The sequence below is a fragment of the Pelodiscus sinensis genome, chromosome 7 (genome assembly GCF_049634645.1).
Source record: "Pelodiscus sinensis isolate JC-2024 chromosome 7, ASM4963464v1, whole genome shotgun sequence".
In the NCBI taxonomy this organism is placed as follows: Eukaryota; Metazoa; Chordata; order Testudines; family Trionychidae; genus Pelodiscus; species Pelodiscus sinensis.
In genome coordinates, this window is record NC_134717.1 from 74,531,669 (window position 1) to 74,554,294 (window position 22,626).

Consider the following 22,626-nt stretch of genomic DNA (forward strand, 5'->3'; position numbering starts at 1 on the left):
TTTTTCAGTAGTACTCTGTTGAAAAAAGGCGCTATTGCATGCAAACTGTGCTTTTTTGAAAGAGAGCATCTAGACTCTGTCAAAAACGCGGCTTACTTTGTCGACAGTGCTGGTATCTGTCAACAAAGCCTCTGTCGAAAAAAGCCTGTAGTTTAGACGTACCCTCTGTGCTATGCCTTTCCCCTGATTCCTCTACTGTCCGAAGTGGTACAAAAGATCAGAACGGACCCAGCCTGAGTGATCCTAATAGCCTCCGCATGGCCAAGGCAACCCAGGTAGCCCTTCCTGCTCAGGATGTAAGGCCTTTCTCTCCAACATGACATGATCACTCTGGGTCAGGGGAAACAAACCTATCCTGACCTGTCCATACTGCATCTCACAGCATGGCTCCTCTATGGCTCTTGAACTCAGAATACTCAGATCAGTTACAGCAGGTACTCATCCACATCAGGAAACAGTCCATCTGCTCTTCATGTTCCCACAGATGGAAGTGATTTGCACCATGGTGTGCGTCAAGATGGGAAGACCCATTGACAATACCTCTTCCACTTGTACTGGATTGTATGCTTACCCTCAAGCAAGTGGCTTTATCTCTTAGCTCCATCGGAGAACATCTTGCAGTGATCATTGCATTTCACTGTTGGATCACTAGCTTATCAGTCTTTGCTCACCCAACTACAAAGACTTCAAATTCTTCATCCATTATAGCTTGGGACCTAAATTTGGTTCTGTGCACCCTTACCAGGCCACCTTTAGAATCACTTGCATCTTGCTCACTGTTACACCTTTCCATGAAGGTCTCCTTCCTCATTTCCATCACTTCAGCTCATTGTGTGGGAGATATAGCAGAGCTGTAATTCACAATATTTTTCAAAGACGGTCACTTTAAGGACTCATCCAAAGATTCCCTCCTCATTTCACATGAATGAATCTCTGCAGCTCCCCATCTTTTTTCCAAAACCACATGCTAATTCATTTTAAACTTCCATGCATACTCCGGATGTCCATGGGGGCTTGTTTTTTATTTAGAAAGAATCAAAGCCTTTAGGAGGACTCCGTGACTGTTTCTATCCATGGCAGACCATTCCAAGGGTACTCCAATCTCCAAGCAAGTGCTTTCCAAATGGATTGCAGATTGCACATGCTTATGCTATGGACTCAAGGGATGTCAGCCACCTGACAGTTCGTTCCACAAGATCTGTTTCCACCTCGACAGCATACCTGCACAATTTACTGATGACAGAAATCTGTAAAGCCACCACCTGGGCGCTGCAACATACATTTGCCAACCAGTATGCACTTGCCTATGGTGCCGGAGCTAACGCGTCTTTGGGCAGAGCAGAACTGTCCTCAGTGTTCCAATGCACTGCAATGCCCCTACCGCCTTAAGGGAAACTGCTCTTTAGCCACCTAGCATGGAGCACCCACAGAGACATCTCTCAGGACACAAGCAAATGTTGCTCACCTTGTGCAGTAACTGGAGCTCTTTGAGATGAGTGTCCCTGTTGGTCCTCCATTACCCACCCTGCTCCCCTCTACTTTGGAGTTGGGGAACTCTGATGTAAAAAAGGAACTGGAGGGCTCAGGGCACACATGCACGGTTCTGACTACAAAGGTGCATAGTGGCAGTACTGTGCACGCATGGCCCATGCTGGACTACCTCAAAATCTCCGATCCATGCACCAGGAGAGCACCAAGGCCAAGCAGGGAGCACCCACAGGGACATTCATCTCGAATAACTCCAGTGACTGCACAAAGTGAGTAACCTTCACTTTTGCTAGGTTTCCCTCTGTCTGTCCCTCATGATTATTTGCTGTTAATTTTTCTTAATAAATGCTGTTTTTTCCCTCCCACCTCTAACTCACAACTAGTGATTTAGTTTGTGGGGACTTAGTGTGACTAAAATAAATGAGTTAAAAAAATTCTTTTTTTGGTGTCAGCAAACAAAGCATAGATGATCTCATTTGAGTCTGGGAATTCCAGTTATGTGTCATTGTCAGAAAGAATTAAAACTCATCAGTTGAATCAAGAAATCAGACTTTTTTTTTTAAAGTATCATTTTTATGACTTTTATAAAATTATGAGGCCACTTATAATGAGAGAATTTCTGTGGCCATATAAGTGCTACTAATAGCTGATATATAATTAACTGCCTTTCCCTCCTAAAAATACATAATAATCTCAATTTATTCTTTCATTATAGTGTCCCACTCATGGGTTGTCCCAAACTAACCGAGGAACCCCCTACAGTTCAAAATGCAGGCAGGAGTGCTCTACACATGTGATGAGAAAATTACTCAGGTTATTATGAAGTACATGGTTAACCCCTGCTATGTAAATGCATACATGGGGATGGAGAGGCAGGTTCCTGTTCTACTTAATGAAAAGTTAACAGTTGTGTCATGACCAAATTCCAACATGCATAGCTTCATACCTTCTACCTAAAACTCCATCTGTAATTTCAGTTTTGTATAGTTTTCTTTTCTTCCTGTTTGCAAGTATGTAGCATTCCTGTACACAGTTAAACAGTTGGTGCATTTCTTCTCAGTGTTGGCTGCATTGCAGGGAAGGTGAAGTAATCCTATGAGTATTTTGCCAAGATCTTTGGAATGAGAGGTGCTATAGAAATTAAGTCATTTTTCATGAGTGTAGTAAAAGCATTAATATCTTATTGCAAAAGTCGGATTCAATTATGTTACCTAAAAACAATACTTTTCTATTCAAACCTCAATTTACATCTTATCCAAACTGATAATCAAGGTACCGTTCCACTCTAAAGAAATTGCCAGGGTACTAGTAGGGTGCTAGTCTCTGATATACAGAGGACATGGATATAGACTTCCAATCACGGTGAGTCAAACAGAAATTCGTTGAAAATAGATCTGATTATCCAAATGAGATAACTTACAGGCAGGAAAGAATGTATAGAATGCAAGAAAACAACAATAGAATTACATTTGGTAAATTGGCATAGCAAAATAAAGATACAGGCTGTAATCCAAATAAGCTATACATAGAATACATAACAGTTATAATGTAATGATCATATAGAAATCCTGCACAAACAAAGGACCTCTACATGCCCATGCAAGAAAGCATTACAATATTACACTAATGTTAACATTTAGCATTTAACATTTAGCAGTTACTTGTCAGCATTTGATATTTACATCTATCATGCTGTAAGCACTGGTTGAGAAGTTTGTAGTGGGGCAGACTGGCCACCCATTGAGCCAGAGGCGGAAGAAACCCTCCGGGTGCCATTTTGGGTACCGCCTAGCCCCTCCCTATCACCTGACTGGAAGTCAAGGGGCGGGGCTAGGACTATAAAGAGCCAGGCTGAGAGCTCAGTCTGGGCCGAGCCTCGGTGGGAGCCAGAGGCCTGCCCAGAGCTCCCTGCCACAGGGACTGAGGCCTCCAACTGCTTCTGACTCTAAGGCTTACCCCAAACTCCCTGACTGGGAGACAGAGACCTGGCTAGGATCGCCACCAGGCCTGCTCTCTGACTCAGAGGGTATGTCTACACTACCACCCTAGTTCGAACTAGGGTGGTAATGTAGGCAACCGGAGTTGCAAATGAAGCCCGGGATTTGAATTTCCCGGGTTTCATTTGCATAAAGCTGGGTGCCACCATTTTTAAATGTCCGCTCGTGCGGACTCCGTGCCACGCGGCTACACGTGGCACAGACTAGGTAGTTCGGACTAGGCTTCCTAGTCCGAACTACCGTTACTCCTCGGACTAGGCGTAACAGCTTTATGCAAATGAAACCCACGAAATTCAAATTCATATTCAAATCCCGAGCTTCATTTGCAACTCCGGTTGCCTACATTACCACCCTAGTTCGAACTAGGGTGGTAGTATAGACATACCCAGAGGAACCAGAGGCCTATTCTGTGCTCCCTGAAGGGGAGACTGGGGCGTGGCCTGGGCGTACAGGGAAGGAACCTGAGGACCCGCCTGAGCTCTGAAGTTTGCCTTTCCCTTGGGTTCGTGAGCTCCTGCCGAACCAGCAGGCCCCGCCAACCGTACCCGAGAACCCGGAGGACCTGACCGACCTGAGGGATCTGTCTGAACCTTGGTGCCAGCCTTCACCCCGAGGACCTGCCAGAGCTTCTGGACGAGCCTGACCCAGAGGACCTGTCAGACCCCGCCAACCAACCGAATCTCGAGGACCATCCCAGACATTCCTGCCTGCTGCAGCCAGCCTACCAGCTGGAGCCGGAGGATCAGAAGCAGCTGAGGCCTGGATTGGGCCACTGAGACTCCTGCTGGAGGAGACCCTCCTTGACTCCCCGTGGAACCTACCTGAGACACAGGTACAGTTCCCACTGAGGGGGAGATGGGAAGTGGCTCAGGGAATAGTATGGGCTGGTAAAAGCCCTAGGCCAGCGCATTGTGGACTGGAGCCCCTGCTGAGCCAGCAGCAGCTGTGCTGCATCTAGGGCCATGGGCCAGGGTGCAGTGGAGTGGGTTTGCCTGCACCCCTCCCCCCCACCTACCGGGTGGCAGTCTCCCCCTCACCACCGCTGCGGGTGAACTACCTGCCCTCCTCCTGAACAAGGAGCTTCCCCAAACCTGTGTTTGTGTGCAGCCCAGCCTGTCACCAGGCCTGGGCCTCTGGTACTGTTTGTTTGTTGCCGCGCCCTGCCCCAGGGCCAGGGTTCATTGTACTGTTGGTTGGGTGCCCCACCCTGCCATAGGGCCTGGGCTCTGAACTGGTGTATTGTGTTTGTTTACGGCCCAGCCTGGAACCAGGCCTCAGCCTCTTAAAGTGGCAGGACTATTGCTGCTGCCCTGCCCTGAACCAGGGCTAGGGCCATACTATTTAAGGAGTGACTGCCCCTGCCAAAGACAGGCTAGGGCCTCTTGAACTTATGGACTGTTGTTGTATTTGTTGCCCCGCCCTGATCTAGGGCCAGGGCTTACCTGATTATTTGCTGCCCCACCTGGAACAAGGCCTGGGCTAAGGAACTACTGTTTATAACTGTGGGTTATTTGTTGGCCCACCCTGACCTAGAGCCAGGGCTCATCTGGGTTTTTGGACTCCTAGACTGGAACGTGTGGGTTTGCTGCCTCTCAGCCCGACCTGAGGCAAGGCCGGGCACTGGGACTAGTTGCCTCTCGCCCCAACCTGGAGTAAGGCCGGGAGTTGGACTATTTACCCCCTGACATGTCCTGGGCAAAGCCAGGCTGTGGGACTAGAGACTCAGGGACTATTTTAAGAGGCTGCGCAGTGGGATGGGCGCGTCTCCCACTGACCCGGAGGCAGAGGAACCCCTCCGGGAGGCCTACCGGCGTATACAGTTGCAGGATGGATAGGAGAGGTCTCATTCAGAACACAGGCATTCAACTTTATTTACAGACAAACCCATACACTCTTTAACAATAAACAGGAAGAAAAATGAGACTAAAATTTTCACAGTCCAATTCCCTCTGCTTCATCTATTGGCTCTTCCGCTCTGTCAGCAATGATGCTGAGATAATAATCGCTGTTGTTGTTGCGGCTATGGTCATCCCAGTTACCGCTGCTGCTGCTGGGGGCAGTTGCAGCTGGCTGGCCTGTTGAGGAAGCCATTGCCATGGCAGTACTGGAATGCTGCTGCTCCTGCCTCTTCCTACTCTTCCAAAACTGCAGGTGTCTTGTAGCTTCTGCTCATCTCAAGATCCCAAACCCATTACCAACTCAGCCTGGTGGCTTGTTTTCACATTTCGGAATCACCAAATCACTGTTCTGAAATGTGATTTGTCCTTTTCATATGTGTTCATTTTTTTAATTGTATCCTTTGGTATATATGGTTGTGACTATTTTCTTCCACTATTTGATCTGAGGAAGTGGGTCTGGCCCACGAAAGCTCATCACCTAATAAACCATCTTGTTAGTCTTTAAAGTGCTACATAGTCCTGTATTTTGTTTCATGCAAAAGGCATGTATGTGTATGAGGATCTGCCCTCGCTTATATTGGAGGGATGGTGTCGTCGTCATCTTTATTGCATAAATAAAAGCAAAACGTTGAGATTTTCGATACAGCTTGAATGTATCACCCTCCACATCTTTCTTCCCTCCACATATGGCCCTCCACATCTTTCTTCCATTGCTGATTTTTCTAGCTACGGGCAAAGGTCCCAATTTCTGTCTTGTTCAGGGGTTGTTGGACCAAAAGCTGGGTTTTGTATCTTTTAATATGCTGCAGAATAATCTGAGTATTAACTTTGCTATGCACATTAAGCCTTTTTTGAAAAAAAACCCTGCCATTTAATTTTAAATGCTAATATGTATGTGGTTAATTAAGAAGCCAAAATTGACTATAAGGTTGGTAAGCTCTAAGAGAAGAGAGAGAGAGGGAGATCATTACACTACTGCTCATGGATAGCTATTTGTGAACCAGCTGATAATGTGCAAAATTAAGATTTCGTAAGTGGCATTTTAAATGAATGGTTAATGGCTGAAGATTAATTAAACAGTCAGAGCTGTTCAAAAGAGAAGCTGTTAAAATCTTGTTTATAGGCCAGTCACTTGCATATTGAAAGTGCAAGCCTCTAATAGCTTCTGGTATTTCCATTTAACAGGCTAGTAATTTAACTAAACAGTTCTTCTTGAACAGGAAAATCTACCTTAGTAGATGAGCAGCATGGAAATATAGTTTTCCTTATATTTTTCATAATTAATAGCTGAACAATGAACAGACCAACACATCTCTGGGATGTTTGTAATCCTAAATAACAATAATAAACCTAATTCTGAATCAAAAGTGGAGAAAATTATTAAAACTCTGTAACTGTCAACTAGAGCTAGGCAGGAAATCGTTTTCCTGTCCCAAATTTTCAGATTTCAGAAATGTTCCTGTTCCACATCAGGACAAAACTGAGGCCTTTTGAAGTTTTTTGTGAAAAATAAGGACATGACTCTCTCACATAATATGTGAATGCCTGAACTGCTAGCTATTTGGGAGAGGAGGTCTCTCTCTCTCTCTCTCTCTCTCTCTGTCTCTGTCTCTGTCTCTCTGTCTCTCTGTCTCTGTCTCTGTCTCTGTCTCTGTCTCTGTTGTTTTGTCTGGAAATTTCAATGCACCTAAAAAACCTTTCCCAATGCAAGTTGAATCAAAACTGATATACTCCTGCAAAATGTTTAATGTCAGTGAACTGAAAATTCACAATTCTATTCTCAAGTAATATCTAGTTGGTTTCTCACCCCTCTTCTTATCTTGGAGTCCTTGGGAGTTGTTTCCCCATTACACCAATGAGCTAGCCAATTTGTCTGACTTACAGGATTGTTTACATTAGGAGAAGCCATGGATGATGTAAGTTACATATTTTCTTTGTTGCGACTGGTGCCCACGGAGGGTGGAGAGAGGGCCACCCAGAGGAATGGGGAGGGGCCATGAGAGAGCACCCTAATTATTAATCAAAATTTTGGCAGAGACACAGTGGGGCAGTGCGCACCTCTTGGGTGCTACCACTATGCTTTGATGCTGCCTTGTCTATTTACAAAGATACAAAGTCCTGTTTCCCTGAACATAGAAACAAACAGCAGACTGTGTCTTACTCAACATTTCCATGTCTTTCCCTTCCATCAGTTACATGCCTGCCTTACATGCTCTGTCTCCTTCCTTACTCTCAAGGCCATCCCCACAATTGTTACTCTTGCTGTCCGATGCCTTTTTTGGTTAAGTATATAGGGGAGGGGTAGGTAGACAGAAAATTCTGGCTGTGATTAAGACAGCAGAGAGATCAAGACAAACAAATGTGAAGAAGTAGTTCCTAGACTTAAGCACAAAAAGGAAGCTTACAAAAAGTGGAAACTTGGACAAATGACCAGGGAGGGGTTTAAATGTATAGCTCGAGAATGCCGGGGGGTTATCAGGAAGGTGAAAGCGCAGATGGAATTGCGACTGGCAAAGGATGTGAAGGATAACAAGAGAGGTTTCTACAGTCATGTTAAGAAGAAGGTGATCAGAGAGGGATATGGGGTCCCTACTGAATGAAGGAGGTAACCTAGTGACAGAGGATGTGGGGAAAGCTGAAGTACTCAATGCTTTCTTTGCCTCTCTATTCACGGACAAGGTCGGCTCCCAGACTAATGCGCTAAGCGACGCAAGATGGGATGAAGATGGACAGCCCTTGGTGGGTAAAGAACAGGTTAGGAACTATTTAGAAAAGCTAAACGTACACAAATCCATGGGTCCGGACTTAATGCATTCGAGGGTACTGAGGGAGTTGGCAAATGTCATTGAGGAGCCTTTGGCCATTATCTTTGAAAAGTTGTGGAGATCGGGAGAGATCTCGGATGATTGGAAAAAGGCAAATGTAGTGTCCATCTTCAAAAAAGGGAAGAAGGACGATCCAGGGAACTATAGGCCAGTCAGTCTTATCTCTCTTTCTGAAAAAATCATGGAAGGGATCCTTAAGGAATCCATTTTGAGGCACTTGGAAGAGAGGAAAGTGATCAGGAATAGTCAGCATGGATTCACAAAGGGCAAGTCATGCCTGACCAATCTGATTAGCTTCTATGATGAGGTAACTTCTGATTAGCTTCTATGATGAGGCTCTGTGGACATGGGAAAGTCAGTGGATGTGACTTTCTAGATCTGTTTAGTCTGCAGAAGCGAACAGTGAGGGGGGATTTGATAGCAGCCTTCAGTTTCCTGAAGGGAGATTCTAAAGAGGATGGAGAAAGGCTGTTCACAGTAGTGATGGATGGCAGAACAAGGAGCAATGGTCTCAAGTTCTGGTGGGAGAGGTCCAGGTTGGATATTAGGAAAAGCTTATTTCAGTAGGAGGGTGGTGAAGCACTAGAATGGGTTACCTAGGGAAGTAGTGGAGTCTCCATCCCTAGAGGTGTTTTAAGTCTTGGCTTGACAAAGCCCTGGCTGGGTTTATTTAGTGGGGATTGGTCCTGCCTAGAGCAGGGGGCTGGACTTGATGACCTTCTGAGGTCTCTTCCAGCTCTGTGGTTCTGTGATTCTGTGACTTGGTAAAGAGGAGTGATATCAGTGGCCATGTATTAAATGGATCTGAATGAGAGAAATGTGAGATTCCAAGAAAAGAGAACACAATTAAATTACATCTTTAATGCAAAAAATATATATTTTAGCTGGTTGGAGTTCTGGATAGGACCTTGACTGCCAGGTATATCTTCACTTTCAGAGTTGACCAAGTTCTTACTTGGGTCTTACTAGTAACACTTCTGTCCACACACAAAAATCTCTGACCAATGTTTAGTGGGCGGTGCTTTCAATCTGAGCTAGCTAGCTACTTTTTCTGGTGACAGCTTTTTAGTGAGGACGCATGCTAAATAACCTGAGTCCTCCAGTGTTTTCCCATAATTTCACCCTATACACCCAGAATAGCATACACGTTCTCCCACAGTCTTTGAGAGAGAATCTTAGAAGAGCTCGCTTTACTGCAGCACAGAGAACCAAGGAATCTGCGCCTAGAAGTTCTAGCAACACACGGAAGTGAGCAAAGCAGAATGTGGAATACAGTGACAGCTTTGCCGTGCAGCTGCTAACCTGAATGCACAGACCTGGGTGTCAGTCAGCTGAGTTAATTCTGAAATGGAGACATGCCTTTAAGTGTCTGTAAGTAAGGTAGAGTTCTGAGCAGACTAGACAGATACTGGATTTACTGTGGTGCAAATTTACCTCCTTTTGGGGCTTACATTTATTGTTAACTCAATAACAAAACATAAACTTCAACCTAAGCTTTCTCCCCAGCTTGGCTATTCGGTAGGATTTTCCATGCAGGACCAGTCAGCCCCAGCTCATAGTTTCCTCTGTCTCAAAGAATCAGTCAAACCCTTCTATATCCTGGGCTAGGACTTTAATAGGAACCACCTGATTAGAACTCAGGGTATGCCTACATTACCCTGCTAGTTCGAACTAGCGGGGTAGTGTAGACATACCCTCTGTGAGAGTCAACAGAGACAAGATGGCATCTTTATGCAGGGTCAAGTGTGTGACATTAGGAGAGAACAATGGAAAAACCTTATTATTCCTGAGCAGAGTTTAGGACCCTGTCAGTGTCAAGATGTCATTGATGGAAAGCCAAGCAAACACTGAGCAACATTGCAATAGTATCAATGGCAAATATAAACAGCATCAAGAAATTGGATCCTGTAATCATTAGAAAAATGAAAGAATCTAGCTAGTTGTAAAATGTAGTCATTACTGTATGTTGCTAACAACAAAATTTGGATGTCTGGAGAGTTATGGAAAAACTGGTAAGTGGAAAGATACCTCCTGGCAATTGTTCGGTGCATGCAATTGATGGTGGACTTAGAAATGTTGTTTTTGACCAGTGTTCATGGTGTCATTAATACAGCCCATGGTCCAAAGGGTCACAGCAAACTTTAAGAAGCAGTGTGGTATCATTCTCTTATTTCCTCGTCAGCTCTGGCCTACCCACTTGATGTTACAAGTGATAAGTGAGCAGCTACCCTGGGAACTGAACCTCTTTGAGTGCTTGCACCTACAAAGGGAAGCCTGGCACCATATGGCAACAAAAGTAATTGCTGGCGAGAGGCTTGACTCAGTAGCACAAATTCTCTTCCAGGTGAATGGCGTTCTGCAGCAGGTTTGTTGTTGATGTTAGTAGGCCCGTAGAACTTTGGCCATTGTACGGGGACTGTCACTGCCACAGAAAGCAAAAGAGCTTTTTTATAACCACACTCTGGGTTGTATCCCAGAGAAAGCAAGGCCTCCTGTGAGGAGACAGGAACACAGGAAAGTCATATTGCTTCAGCTAACCCAGTAGCAGGTATCTGTATATCATGATGCAGCCTAGATTTCTGGAGTCCATTTTTAAACACTAAGGGTATGTCTACACTACAGCACTAATTCGAACTAACTTAGTTCGAACTACTTAATTTAAACTAAGCTAATTCGAATTAGCGCATCTAGACTTAAAAACTAGTTCGAATTAGCGTTTTGCTAATTCGAACTAGCATGTCCACATTGAGTGGACCCTGAACCGAGTTAAGGATGGCCGGAAGCAGTGCCGGCAGGGCATCAGATTAGGACTTAGAGCGTGGAGCTGCTGTCTCAGGCTAGCCGAGGGCTGTGCTTAAAGGGACCCAACTCCCACCCCGGACAGACAGTTCTCAGGGTTCCCCGCTTGCAAAGCAGTCCTGGCTTGGAGTGCCACACTCGGCACATCACAGCACTCGGCCATCAGCCCGGCTGCACTTGCCACAGGCTGCCATCCGGAGGGGGGGGGTCAATCAAGGGGCTTCAGGAGAGCTTCCACCCCGAGGAGCCCGCAGAGCCAGCCCAGTCCTCCCCATCGGGGGCTCGTACCCCATTCCTCCCTCACCTCCTTCCACTTACCCCTCCCTAGCCCCTCTTCCTGATGTACAAAATAAAGGACACGTGTGTTCAAAAACAGAAACTCTCTTTATTGAACAAAACTCGGGGAGACTGGGAAAAGGAGGTGGGAGAAGGGAAGAGAGAGGGTGGGAGAGGGGAGGGCAACTAAAATGATCAGGGGTTTGGAACAGGTCCCATATGAAGAGAGGCTAAAGAGACTGGGACTTCTCAGCTTAGAAAAGAGGAGACTGAGGGGGGATATGATAGAGGTCTATAAAAGCATGAGTGGTGTGGAGAGGGTGCATAAAGAAAAGTTCTTCATTAGTTCCCATATTATAAGGACTAAAGGACACCAAATGAAATGAATGGGTAGCAGGCTTCAAACTAACAACAGGAAGTTCTTCGTCACAAAGCAAATAGTCAACCTGTGGAACTCCTTGCTGCAGGAGGCTGTGAAGGCTAGAACTAGAACAGAGTTTAAAGAGAAGTGAGATAAAGTCATGGAGGTTGGGTCCATGGAGTGCTATTAGCCAGGGGGTAGAAATGGTGTCCCTGGCCTCTGTTTGTGGAAGGCTGGAGAGGGATGGCACGAGACAAATGGCTTGGTCATTGTCTTCCGTCCATCCCCTCCAAGGTACCTAGTGTTGCCCACTGTTGACAGACAGGCTACTGGGCTAGATGGACCTTTGGCCTGACCCAGTACGGCCATTCTAAGCTCAGGGTCCGGGGTCTCAGTGGACCACCTTGATTTTCATGCAAACCTGCTCCTGGGTGGCTAGGCTGGCAGCTATCCTGCCCTAGACGGCCACTTTCCTGTGCCTAGTGTGGAGGTCGTGGATGAGGTCCACGATGTCTGCACTAGACCAGGTGGGCGCCCGCCTCTTGCGGACCTGGGCAGGCTCCTGGGAGCCGCCAGCCTGGTCCCGGGAAGAGGGGGAGGGCTGGGTGGCAGTGGGTGGCTGGTTCGTGCCATGCCAGGTGCAGGGTCTGCTGGCTGGGTGCTGGCAGGGTTGCCCCTGGCCCGGACACCGTAGCCAGCCCGTGCCCCTTTAAGGGCTCCGGGGCCGGGAGGGGGGGCAGAAGAGTTTCCCTGGTGTTGCCCAGAGTGGCCACCAGGGCAAGCTGGGGAGGGCTAGCCTCCCACTAGTTCGAATTAAATGGCTACACAGCCCTTAATTCGAACTAGTTAATTCGAACTAGGCTTAGTCCTCGTGGAATGAGGTTTACCTAGTTCGAATTAAGCGCTCTGCTAGTTCGAATTAAGTTCGAACTAGCGGTTTGCCTGTGTAGCGCCTATCAAAGTTAATTCGAACTAACGTCTGTTAGTTCGAATTAACTTTGTCGTGTAGACATACCCTAACAGAGAGTGTTCACATTAAACATTTTATACTGTCCAGTTATCTACAAAACAGGTGACTGCCTCTCTTTGTCACTCCTTCAGGCTGAAGGAGAAAAACTCTCAAATTTAATATGAAAACAATTTTTTATTTTTTTAAAAAAAGCAAAGCAATCTAGGTTAAGAAACGTCTGAAATGGTAATGCATAATGAGGTGGGGGAGGCGGAGAAGCTCATTCAGTCTTTGGCGCATTTCCTTCCTCCCATCTCTGTCCTGATCCTCTCTTGTTCCACAAGCTGGCAAACCTCTTCGCCGCAGAATGGCAGTGAGATGTTGTATTTACATTGTTTGCATTAGAAAAATCCATGCTCTTTCCTCTCAATTCAGTGAGGTGTGTGCTCAGCTCTTCTTGACTTGTAGAGAAGATGTAGGAAGGATGGGGGGAGCAAGAAAGGGCCAAACAAGTGCTTTAACATTTCAAACACTCCTTCATTCATTTGACAGTCAATCATTGTGGTTGATTTTCTCTGTTCACTTAACATTTTAATTTGAAATTAAAATATTCAATAGTAACTTGTGGGTGTTTTCTATTAGTGTGGTGTTAACTAAAGTATATCCTTCAGTGTTAGAGTTTATCTACCATAAACATGTCTCCCTTAAGCCTTAGAGTAGTATTCAGCCCAGGAAATGGTTATTACCTCATAAACGGGAATCGGCCTCAGATAATCATGATGGTATCTACATAAAATCTATGGGAAACAAATTATGAGTCTTAGGACAGTCTAGAAGTTTGCTATTTGGGGACACAATTATAGGGTGACTGTGTAAATGACTGAAGAGAATTAAAGAAAATATTGAAAACAGAATAACCTGGTTATTCTTGTGTAGCTTTGTTATTTCCCAGCTAGAAAATGTACAGCTTTGATGAAGAGGTGAAAGCACATTACACTTTTGGGGCTCTTTCCCGTGTCTCAGTTGCAGTAATTGTCTGAAAGGGCTGCTTTAATTGAGCACTTTCATGCAGTAAATGTTCTGCTAACCAGGGAACCTGAAGTGCTTCTGCTCAGTTCTCAGGTAATGATAGAGGAAGCTAGTTGCAATGCAAGTCCTTGCTTTACAAATCAGCAGCTACTTCCATAATAATGTGACAGAGGTATGGGTTAGTGTAGGAAAGCTTGGGGAACACCATTAAATCAGCAAAGCGCCTGCTTCTAATTGTTATTGATTGGTAAGTACACAAATTACAGGCAAACAGATTGCAGTCCCTCATCTGAAGAAAGTATTGTTTCTTTTTTTCAGTTATTGCTATACCTGGTTGGAATGAATACAAGAGACACTTGCTTTATGTTTTATACAGTATTTATGCAGCTGCTTCAGAAAAGGGAGGATAAAGGGGGAGAGTTGATCTTTTCCTTCTTTTCTCTATAAATGCCACTGTCTGCATCCGTGTTGATGTTTTGACCTCCTTGCTTGCAAAGCTTGAAAAGTCTTGTGCTCCTTAGCAACATATTCTGATTCCACAGCTGAACAGGCAGAAATCTAATTTTCATTCTGGAGTGCCACTGCGAACTTGCCAATTCTTTATCAATGATATACAGTAGCTCAGTCTATCCTTACCAAACCAAGTTGATCTAGACTAACTATTCCCACACATACCAGATGAGCCCACGTGACAATATTTATTTTGTGTCTTTGATCATCTAACCTGCACTCTGTCCACTAATTCATCTCTGCTAGCACTATTTCAAATATGCCAAATCTCTGTTCAGTTTCTGACCTCTATTTTTTTGGAAAAAAAAAAAAACCTTCATACAAAAGTGTATTTTCCTAGATGTGAAAAATCTATCCCTTCCCACGGATTCAAGACTAATCGTATTCAGTTCTTGGCTAGTGAAAGACTTGAGGTATCATATCTTCTGCATGCTTTATCCCTTTAGAGAGTATAGCATTTTAATTTATTCCTGCTTTTTCCTGCTTTTTCCATAATGTATCATTGTGGCCCCGAGAGCTTCCAAAGTTGAAGAACCCTGCATTACTGCATATATATCTGCAATCTAACACTCAAATGACCCCAAATTTGGGTCCCAAATCCTACTGTATACTCTCCTGCTACACCAAATTTCAAAGTCAATCTTTAAGGAGGACTTGTGATACAACTTTAATTATAGTGGTGTTGCCATGCGCTATGATACATTATGGAAAAAGCAGAATCATAGTGCATAGCAACACCACTATAATGAAAGTTGTATCACAAGTCCTCTTTAAAGATTGACTTTGAAATTTGGTGTACCAGGAGAGTATACAGTAGTACTTGGGACCCAAATTTGGGGTCATTTGAGTGTTAGATTGCAGATACATATGCAGTAATGCAGGGTTCCTCAACTTTGGAAGCTCCCGGGTCCACAATGATACAGCATATGTGGAGGGCCACAACTTAAGTGTGGCTGCATATACATGCAAATATATGCAAATAACTTCTTTCACACTGATGGGCAAGAATACAAAGATTAAGCCTTAAGCCGTGCCACCAGACCCAAACGTGGCCAGTGAGAGCCAGTCAGCACCTCTCAGGCTCTGCCCACAAGGCTAAGCAGCCAGCACCTCCTCCATGGGGGCTAGAAACGCCAACACCCTGTACCCATCTGTTCCAGCCAGTCTATCCGCTTGCATCTTTCAATGCTCACCCCGCTTGGGAGATGCTGCTCTTAGGTTTGCCAGGTGTCCAGTTTTGAACCAGACAGTCCAGTATTTGAGCTTTCTGTTTGGGAAACGAATTGAGAAAATATAAATGTCCGGTATTTTCTAAATAAGATGTAATGCAGATTGTGATGTAATGTCAAGTGTGTCCAGTATTTTTTGTTGAAACTATCTGGCAACCCTAGCTGCACTGTTGTGAAATGTGCTCTCAGCGGAGGCCATGTTCAAAGGATCCCACCTGTGGGCAGTGTGTTGAGCCCCGCGTAAAACCAAACTGCACTGTGGGCCGCAAACAAATGGGCCACGGGCCGCATGTTGAGTAGCCCTGCTGTAATGGAGAGGAGAAGTGCTCACCAGCACCTGATCACTAAGGGGTTTAACTCAGGTAGCTAGCAAGGGTCAACACCACGGGGCCGGGAGAACCAATCAAAATAGAGTGTTGGAATTTGAATTTTGTAAGGTATCCTTCCTGCTGCTTTTTGTTTGGGGGAGAAAAACCAGGAGTTGAGAGACAGACAGAATGATTTAAACCCAGGCAGGACTACCATGCCTCCAAGGAATTCGGGGTATGGAAGTGGACTGAACAAAGAGAAGATTGGAAGTAAGTAAAGGGGGGGGGGGAGTGAATCTATTTGCATTCAAGGTAATTTTTCTTTATTTTGTGGTTTGGTTTGAACTGCTCTGTGTGAATCTATGTCTCCCCTCCCCATTTATCATCTAGCATTGTTTCCAGAGATTGTCCTCTGTATTTTAATTTGTTTTCCTTAGTTGCTCTGTAACATCTGGCAACCAAGTATGTTTTATAAAGTATATTTTTTGTTTTGTAATAAAAATCACTTTTTAAAGGTGATTATTTGATTTTTGTGTTCTAGAGGTTTGTCTGTCTGTCTCAGACTAAGGTCAGCTACTCGAGACTACAGCTTATTTTTCTTTTTTCAAGCTCTTTTAGGGCAAAAGAGCTTGGGGTACCCCAGGGATGGGTTCAAGTGTTCACTGCTGGTTTGGTGGCAACTTGTCTGTTTATTTCTCAGAGCAAGGAATCTCTGACTTTGGGGAGATTTTGTAAGCAGAGCCTGTAGAGGCAAAGGTGTGTTTTTTCTTTTTGAGCTCTTTGCGGGACCCCATCTTCTGCACTCCGAGTTCCAGAGTGGGGAACAGCCTTGACATATGTCCTGTGGGGAAAAAACCATTTTAAAAAATGTGTTCAGGTGGTTTTTTGGGTTTTTTTCTAAATTTTAGCTGTTACTACCTGAGAGAGAGAGATCTTGCAGTCGTCATCAAAAGGTCTCTGAAAAACTTTGCTCAGTGCACAGCAGCAGTCAAAAAGACGAACAGTATTAACAGCTATTAGGAAAGGGACAGAAAATATCATAATGCCTCTGTACAGATATCATAATGGCTCTATCCATGGTGTGCCCACTTAGATGCACATGATTTATTGGGGACAGTCAATATGGTTTTTGTAAAGGGAAATTGGTGAAGCACAATGTATTAGAATTCTTTGAGGGGAACAACAACCGTAGGTATGGGTGATCCAGTAGATATAGTATACTTAGGCTTTCCGACATCTTTTGACAAGACCCCTCCCAAAAGGCTCTTAAACACAGTAAGGTGCTCATGAATCAATAAAAAATAGGAAACAATGAGTAGGATTAAGTGGTCAGTTTGCAGAATGGAAAGAGGTAAATAGTGGTGAGCCATAAGATAAGGGTCTGCTCTGAAACCAACCTGTTCATAAATGCTCTGGGAAAAGGTAACAACTGTGAGATGGCAAAATTTGCAAAATTAGTCAAGATAAGTTCAAAGCGGATTTCAAAAAGTTGCAAAGGGAGCTCACAAAACAGTGAGTAGGCAAAAAAGTTGCAGTTGAAATTCAGTGTAGATAAATGTAAAATAAGGCATATTGGGAAACAAAATCCCAGCTATATACATATAAAATGATAGGGTCTAAATTAGCTGCTCCCACTCTGGTATATATTAAAAATGTTTTCAAATATTTTCTCATTTTTCCTTCTCTGAGTCTGAGGTCTAGCCATGGTAACTAAGGCTGTCTAATTGTACAGATGGAGAAAAACATAAAAGAGTACCAAGAAAAAATGTTTCTATTCAAAAAATTTCAGAATACATTTTCTGTAAAGTGTGACATAAAATACATGACATAAGGTTTGTTGGCACTTGTTTTGGATGATCTAACTCACTTGTTTTAGCACTTATCTGATAATAATACGTAGTGTTTATGTAGCACATTACATCTTAAAAGCAATATACAAAACATTAATTTCCACACCAACTCTGCTTGGCAGGTAAGAAGATGATAGTGAGCCTTATTCTGCAATATGCACTAGTGCAAAATTTCACCAATGCAGGGGTAAATCTTGACTTGTGTAATTTGCTTTAATAGAATAGTTATTTAAAATGGTCAGAAAATCAACCTGTTGATTTAAAAGTAATATACATGAACACACGTGTACAGGAAAGAAATAAGATATCCCAGGATCAGAATGCAGGTAGTCATCCTCATAAATGTAGTTAATAAATGCTTTATATAGTAAACATGTAATTGCAGTGGTATAAAGTACAGGAAAAGGAATGGTCACACTATAGTAACATGTGCAGTCATTGTTGATTTGAAACTCTGTTCTCTTATTTCAGCTAAAATAGCACACTGGTGCTTAAGAATGTGTATCTTTGAAAATCAGCAGGTATAATTTTCCAGAATACACAGAAATTTGTATTCAATATCAGAGGCAAAAATGAACCATTAGATCTGACATTGGAAAAAATTGCAAATTGTGTCCTTGTTACCTTTATCTACTCCAGATGGTGTAGATTTCCTTTATGGAACCTGAAGTGAAAATAATTGTTGCCTATGGACTCATATTGTCTGTTGTGAAGGCTGAATCCTAAAATAAAATCCTGATCTCATTGAAGTAAATGGTAAAACTCCTGTCAACTCCGATGGAGGGATCCGGATTTCACCACTATTCCCTGGGATCTCCATGTAAAGAATGATGAAGTGATGTTTTCTTTTCCATTTTGTGCTCATTAGTTTCACAGCCAGATAAGTGTAACCTGAGCTTTTTTTGCCATATTCCTGCAGGACTGTTTTTTGTTAACTGTATTTTTTACCTTTTGACCTATTCTTTTAAAGTCATGCTATTGGGGAAAATGAGTTTTATGTTTTTTTTCAAAGTTTTGAAATAGTAATACAGAGGAAATTCATCAGAAATTGTCTGCAACGTTAATTGGACTAGACTATAGCATTTAAAGTAACCCATTCTATCGTCCATTTACCTCCCATGTGAAATGAAAACTCTATTTTGATCTGAACTGTCACAGATAATTTCTGTGCATAAAACACATCCAGGGACAGCTTTCAAATGGAGTTGTCACTTCTTGTTTAGCAGGCAGGGGACTCTCTATTGTTGTCAAACCCTCTTTGCAAAAGCATCACTATCACACTGATATGCGCAGTTATATGTAAAGGGGGGGGGGGAATGGTTGCACAGTGTATTGGATTGTCCATCAGTGTTGTTGATGCTGGTATCCTCCAATGTAGCACTCATTTATTCCTTATGGACAAATACTTTTTAAAGGGTTTTACCAAATCAGTAGAGAGTAAGAAAATCTAATTAAGTGTGAATAGATTAATAAGTCTTTATTAATTAAAATATTTTCCTTGGTAGTGATTTACAGTATATATGGTGTAGTGTGCATTGGAAGATTTCAACATGAGCAATGCACTACTCAAAAATAAGAAAGTCAAACAAAGCCCCTCAGTGGGCAGACCGTGTTGGATTTAGTATGAATCCTTCTTTCTGAATTGTGTTGTTTTCATTAGATATAAAAATAATTAATAGTGCTTCTGTAGAGAGAGTCTGTCATTTTAGGATCTTCACACAATTAACAAATATTACAGTAGTTTCTCAGTTCACCATTGAGATAGGTAAATATAATTTTTTCCTATCTCCTGACTTCATTAATTCATGGACTTTGCCTACTCTAAACTGATCTCTGAGACAATCCCCAGTCTAGGTGAAAATGCTTAGTGTCAAAGGAGTGAGAGGGGAGTCTGTGCACAGAATTAATCTAGACTTTGGGGACTGTGATGGGGTATCATGGGCTTTAGACTAAGGCCAAGTGCATATGACTGATGCACTGCACCTTACACTGACTACCTAGATATTTCTGGATCTTTTTCAGTGCGTCTGTTCTGATCTTTAAATCTCTTAATGGGCTAGGTCCCGACACCATCTGTGTGTGCATCACTCTCTGTCTCTGTTCTTCTGGGTACTCCATCATAGCTGCTATGATTAAACAATATTATACAGCTGACAATCTCCAAGCTAAAGTTACCCAATCATGTGGAGCATTCCACACAGAAGTCCCTTCTTGTCTCTGGAAGTACCTACAACTAGAGACCAGGATGAGTCTGCATATTAGGCGTCCTGTGAAATTCATCTCTTTATGTAAGTTTTCCTGCAATAGCAGACTGAGGTAACCTGTTGCTGATCTTTTGGAAAATGACCTACAGCATAAAAAACAAGGAGAGAGTTGAATTGGATTTATTCTATTCCAGACACAAAGTTCATTGTGAATCTTAGGGCTCGTCTTCACTGCAGTGTTTGCTTGATGTATATCTCAAGTGCTGCCCCTAACCTGACTCCTGTGGACGAACACACACACACACACACACACACAGTAAGTGGTGCTTCACACTTGAGCTTGACCCATCATTGACACTCAAGAGCTGCTGATGCTCAAGCTAGCAATACAGTGAGTGTTTAGCTACTTTGTCATTGTCATTGATTTCCACAGAACCAGTATTTTACCCATAATCTTGTTGCAGTTTTTAAGAATTCATAAAAAAGCACACTGAGTGCATATCTGAATTATAAAATCTACTATCCAAGCATATATTCCTGCCAAGAAGCAATGACAAGATGCAGATAAGAACTCTAGGAAGCTAGTTTCAAAACGGTTTTCTGATGAAGACCACAATCCTCTGGAACAGCTATGAAATACCTGAGTAAGCTAATACATTCTTCAGGATGTTATTTCCCTTTTAATTAAATGAAAAGTTGAAATACAGTTCTGCCAGGATTCTGTTTTTATACCTCTTGCAAGCACTGCAATATGATCTGTTTTCTTCAAGGAAATTTGCCCACTGGTCCAGATTGCACCCACATGAGTGTATGTTGTTGAAATGCTCAGTTGAACCGCATTGATATAGCACCTTTTGTATTTTCTCTAAGGGTATGTCTACACTACAGAGGTTTTTTTCTGAAAAAAACTTCAATTACGTCCACACTGCAATTGCATTCTTTTGGGGGAAAAAATCGAAAGAGCAGAGGGTTTTTTCCAACATTGGTAAACCTCTTTCTGTGAGGAAGAAGTCTTTTTCCGAAATAACTCCTTCGAGAAAAGGCATGTGTGGAGGGGGAAGAGGAAGTTCATTCACAAGAAGAGGAAAGAGGAAAAAGCACAGGTGTCCTGGTGGCCATTCTGCCCATAGTAATCACAGCTTACATGCAAGATAGCGTCCATTCAGTGTGGGTGCTATCTTTCGAAAAAGCAGATTGCTTTTTCAATGCACTTTTGCAGCGTGGACACTTTCTTTCGGAAGAAATTTTTTCAGAAGATCTCTTCCGGAAAAACTTCTTCTGAAAGAAGCCTTCAGTCTAGACAGCCTTAAAGGGCAAAAAATTGACTGATCCTGCCTTAGCATTTGGTAATTTAGTTAGTGTGATGAGTGAACCATAGGCACTTCCTTATTGTCTCCATGACTACCATAGTCAGTACTGAATAATTCTGTAATGTTCTGCTCATAGTGGTAAACTTGTATTTGACACAGTTCTCATAGGGCCTGATGTTGTGGAACCTTTGCTGTTGTTTTTACCAGGCACAGAATCAGGTCAACATTTTACAAGTGGTCATAGTATTACGATGCAAATCTGGACATTTTCTTGTGTTTCCTTCATGGATATGAGTTCTGTGGCTGTCTCCTTCATGTGCATTGTTTTGTTTCTTATATTAATAAATATACAGCAGAAATCTGGAATAAAATACAAAACTGATGGTGCCAAACAGCCTAAGAAATTAGAGAAAGCACATAGGATCAAGATCAGGCTTGATTTCCAGACTGTGCCCCTGAAGTTTCAGGGTATATTTAAAACGCATATATTCAGTATGTCCCTGGCTTTCTATTGGAGAAGTGCAAGCTGGTGAGGGTATCTCTGTTCTTGCTCTTTCCTGTAAATGGAGCCAATTGATGGAACAGTCTTAATGACTACTTCATAGGAAATAGTATATCAGATGAAAAGAGAAGGAGGGTAATTTTGCATATTAATAAGATCAGAAATCCATTTGATTATAGAAAAATGGGTTTCCAGGGAAATGAGAAATGTTAAGTTGATTGTGCTTTAGACAGTAATAATCTACTTCTTTTGGGATTTTAAACCACTGGTCATTACAAAATACATCAGATGGAAACCTGATACCAATTATTTTTCAGTCTGGATGTACAGTTTTTATGGCCCAGCCTTATTTCTTCCCTACAATTACTGCTTGTGAAGAATACTGGATAGATAGCACTAAACAATGATGTTCTCTGTTCATAGAACCGATGGTCAGCAGTGCAAATTCCCTCAATCCAACCTGCCAAAGTGCATCCAACCGGCTCTGCAGGAACTTCCTTAGTGGGTGATACTCTGAAGTTGGAAGCCTTGATCCATTTTTATGCTCGTTTGGTCCTTAATTTTTCTGTTGAGATTGATAGTTGTGTTATACGCATCTGTCCATCATTACTACCTACACTGGGAAATTGAAATGCCTGAGACTCAATATGACATGGGGGGGGGGGTGCTGTCTGCTCTGCAACCCGGGGTTCGCCTGCGCTGTGGTGTGTGATTCCCACTGACTCACCCACATGTGTATTGGCCCAGACATGTAGTCCCAGCCTCAGCAGTTAGCAAAACTCTTCCCAGAGAGAGAGACAAAGGAAGGGAGGCGGAGACAGCCACCTGATCCGGGAGCGAGGCAGTTTCTGGCTGGAAAACATGAAGGGATTAGACTAAACTGAGGGGGCGTGTTGTACCCTGGAGAAGCAATAAACCCTCCCTATTCTACTGGCTGGCAGAGTCTGTTCTTGCTGCTACAGGGGTGCAAGATTGGAGGGGTCCCTGACATGCTGCCATACCCTACTCTTGGCTGACCCTTCCTCACAGTTGTTTTTTTTCCAGGTTCTCAAGAAAATGGTAGACTTCAAAGAGAATCCAGACAACAGGGG

At 43.3% G+C, this 22,626-nt stretch overlaps 1 protein-coding gene across 7 annotated transcripts in view; it reads left to right on the forward strand.

Annotated features, from left to right (window-relative positions):
• Window positions 1-22,626, forward strand: part of PARD3B (par-3 family cell polarity regulator beta) — a 604,960-nt gene that overhangs the window by 490,590 nt on the left and 91,744 nt on the right. Inside the window, exon 21 of one of the 7 annotated variants that reach the window (XM_075934326.1) lies at window positions 18,159-18,800. The exons of the other annotated variants lie outside the window; for them this stretch is intronic. Coding sequence (XP_075790441.1) covers window positions 18,159-18,192 — 34 coding nt within the window. The 3' untranslated portion in view covers window positions 18,193-18,800. Of the gene's footprint in view, window positions 1-18,158; window positions 18,801-22,626 lie in introns of those variants that run through there. 7 annotated transcript variants of the gene reach the window in all.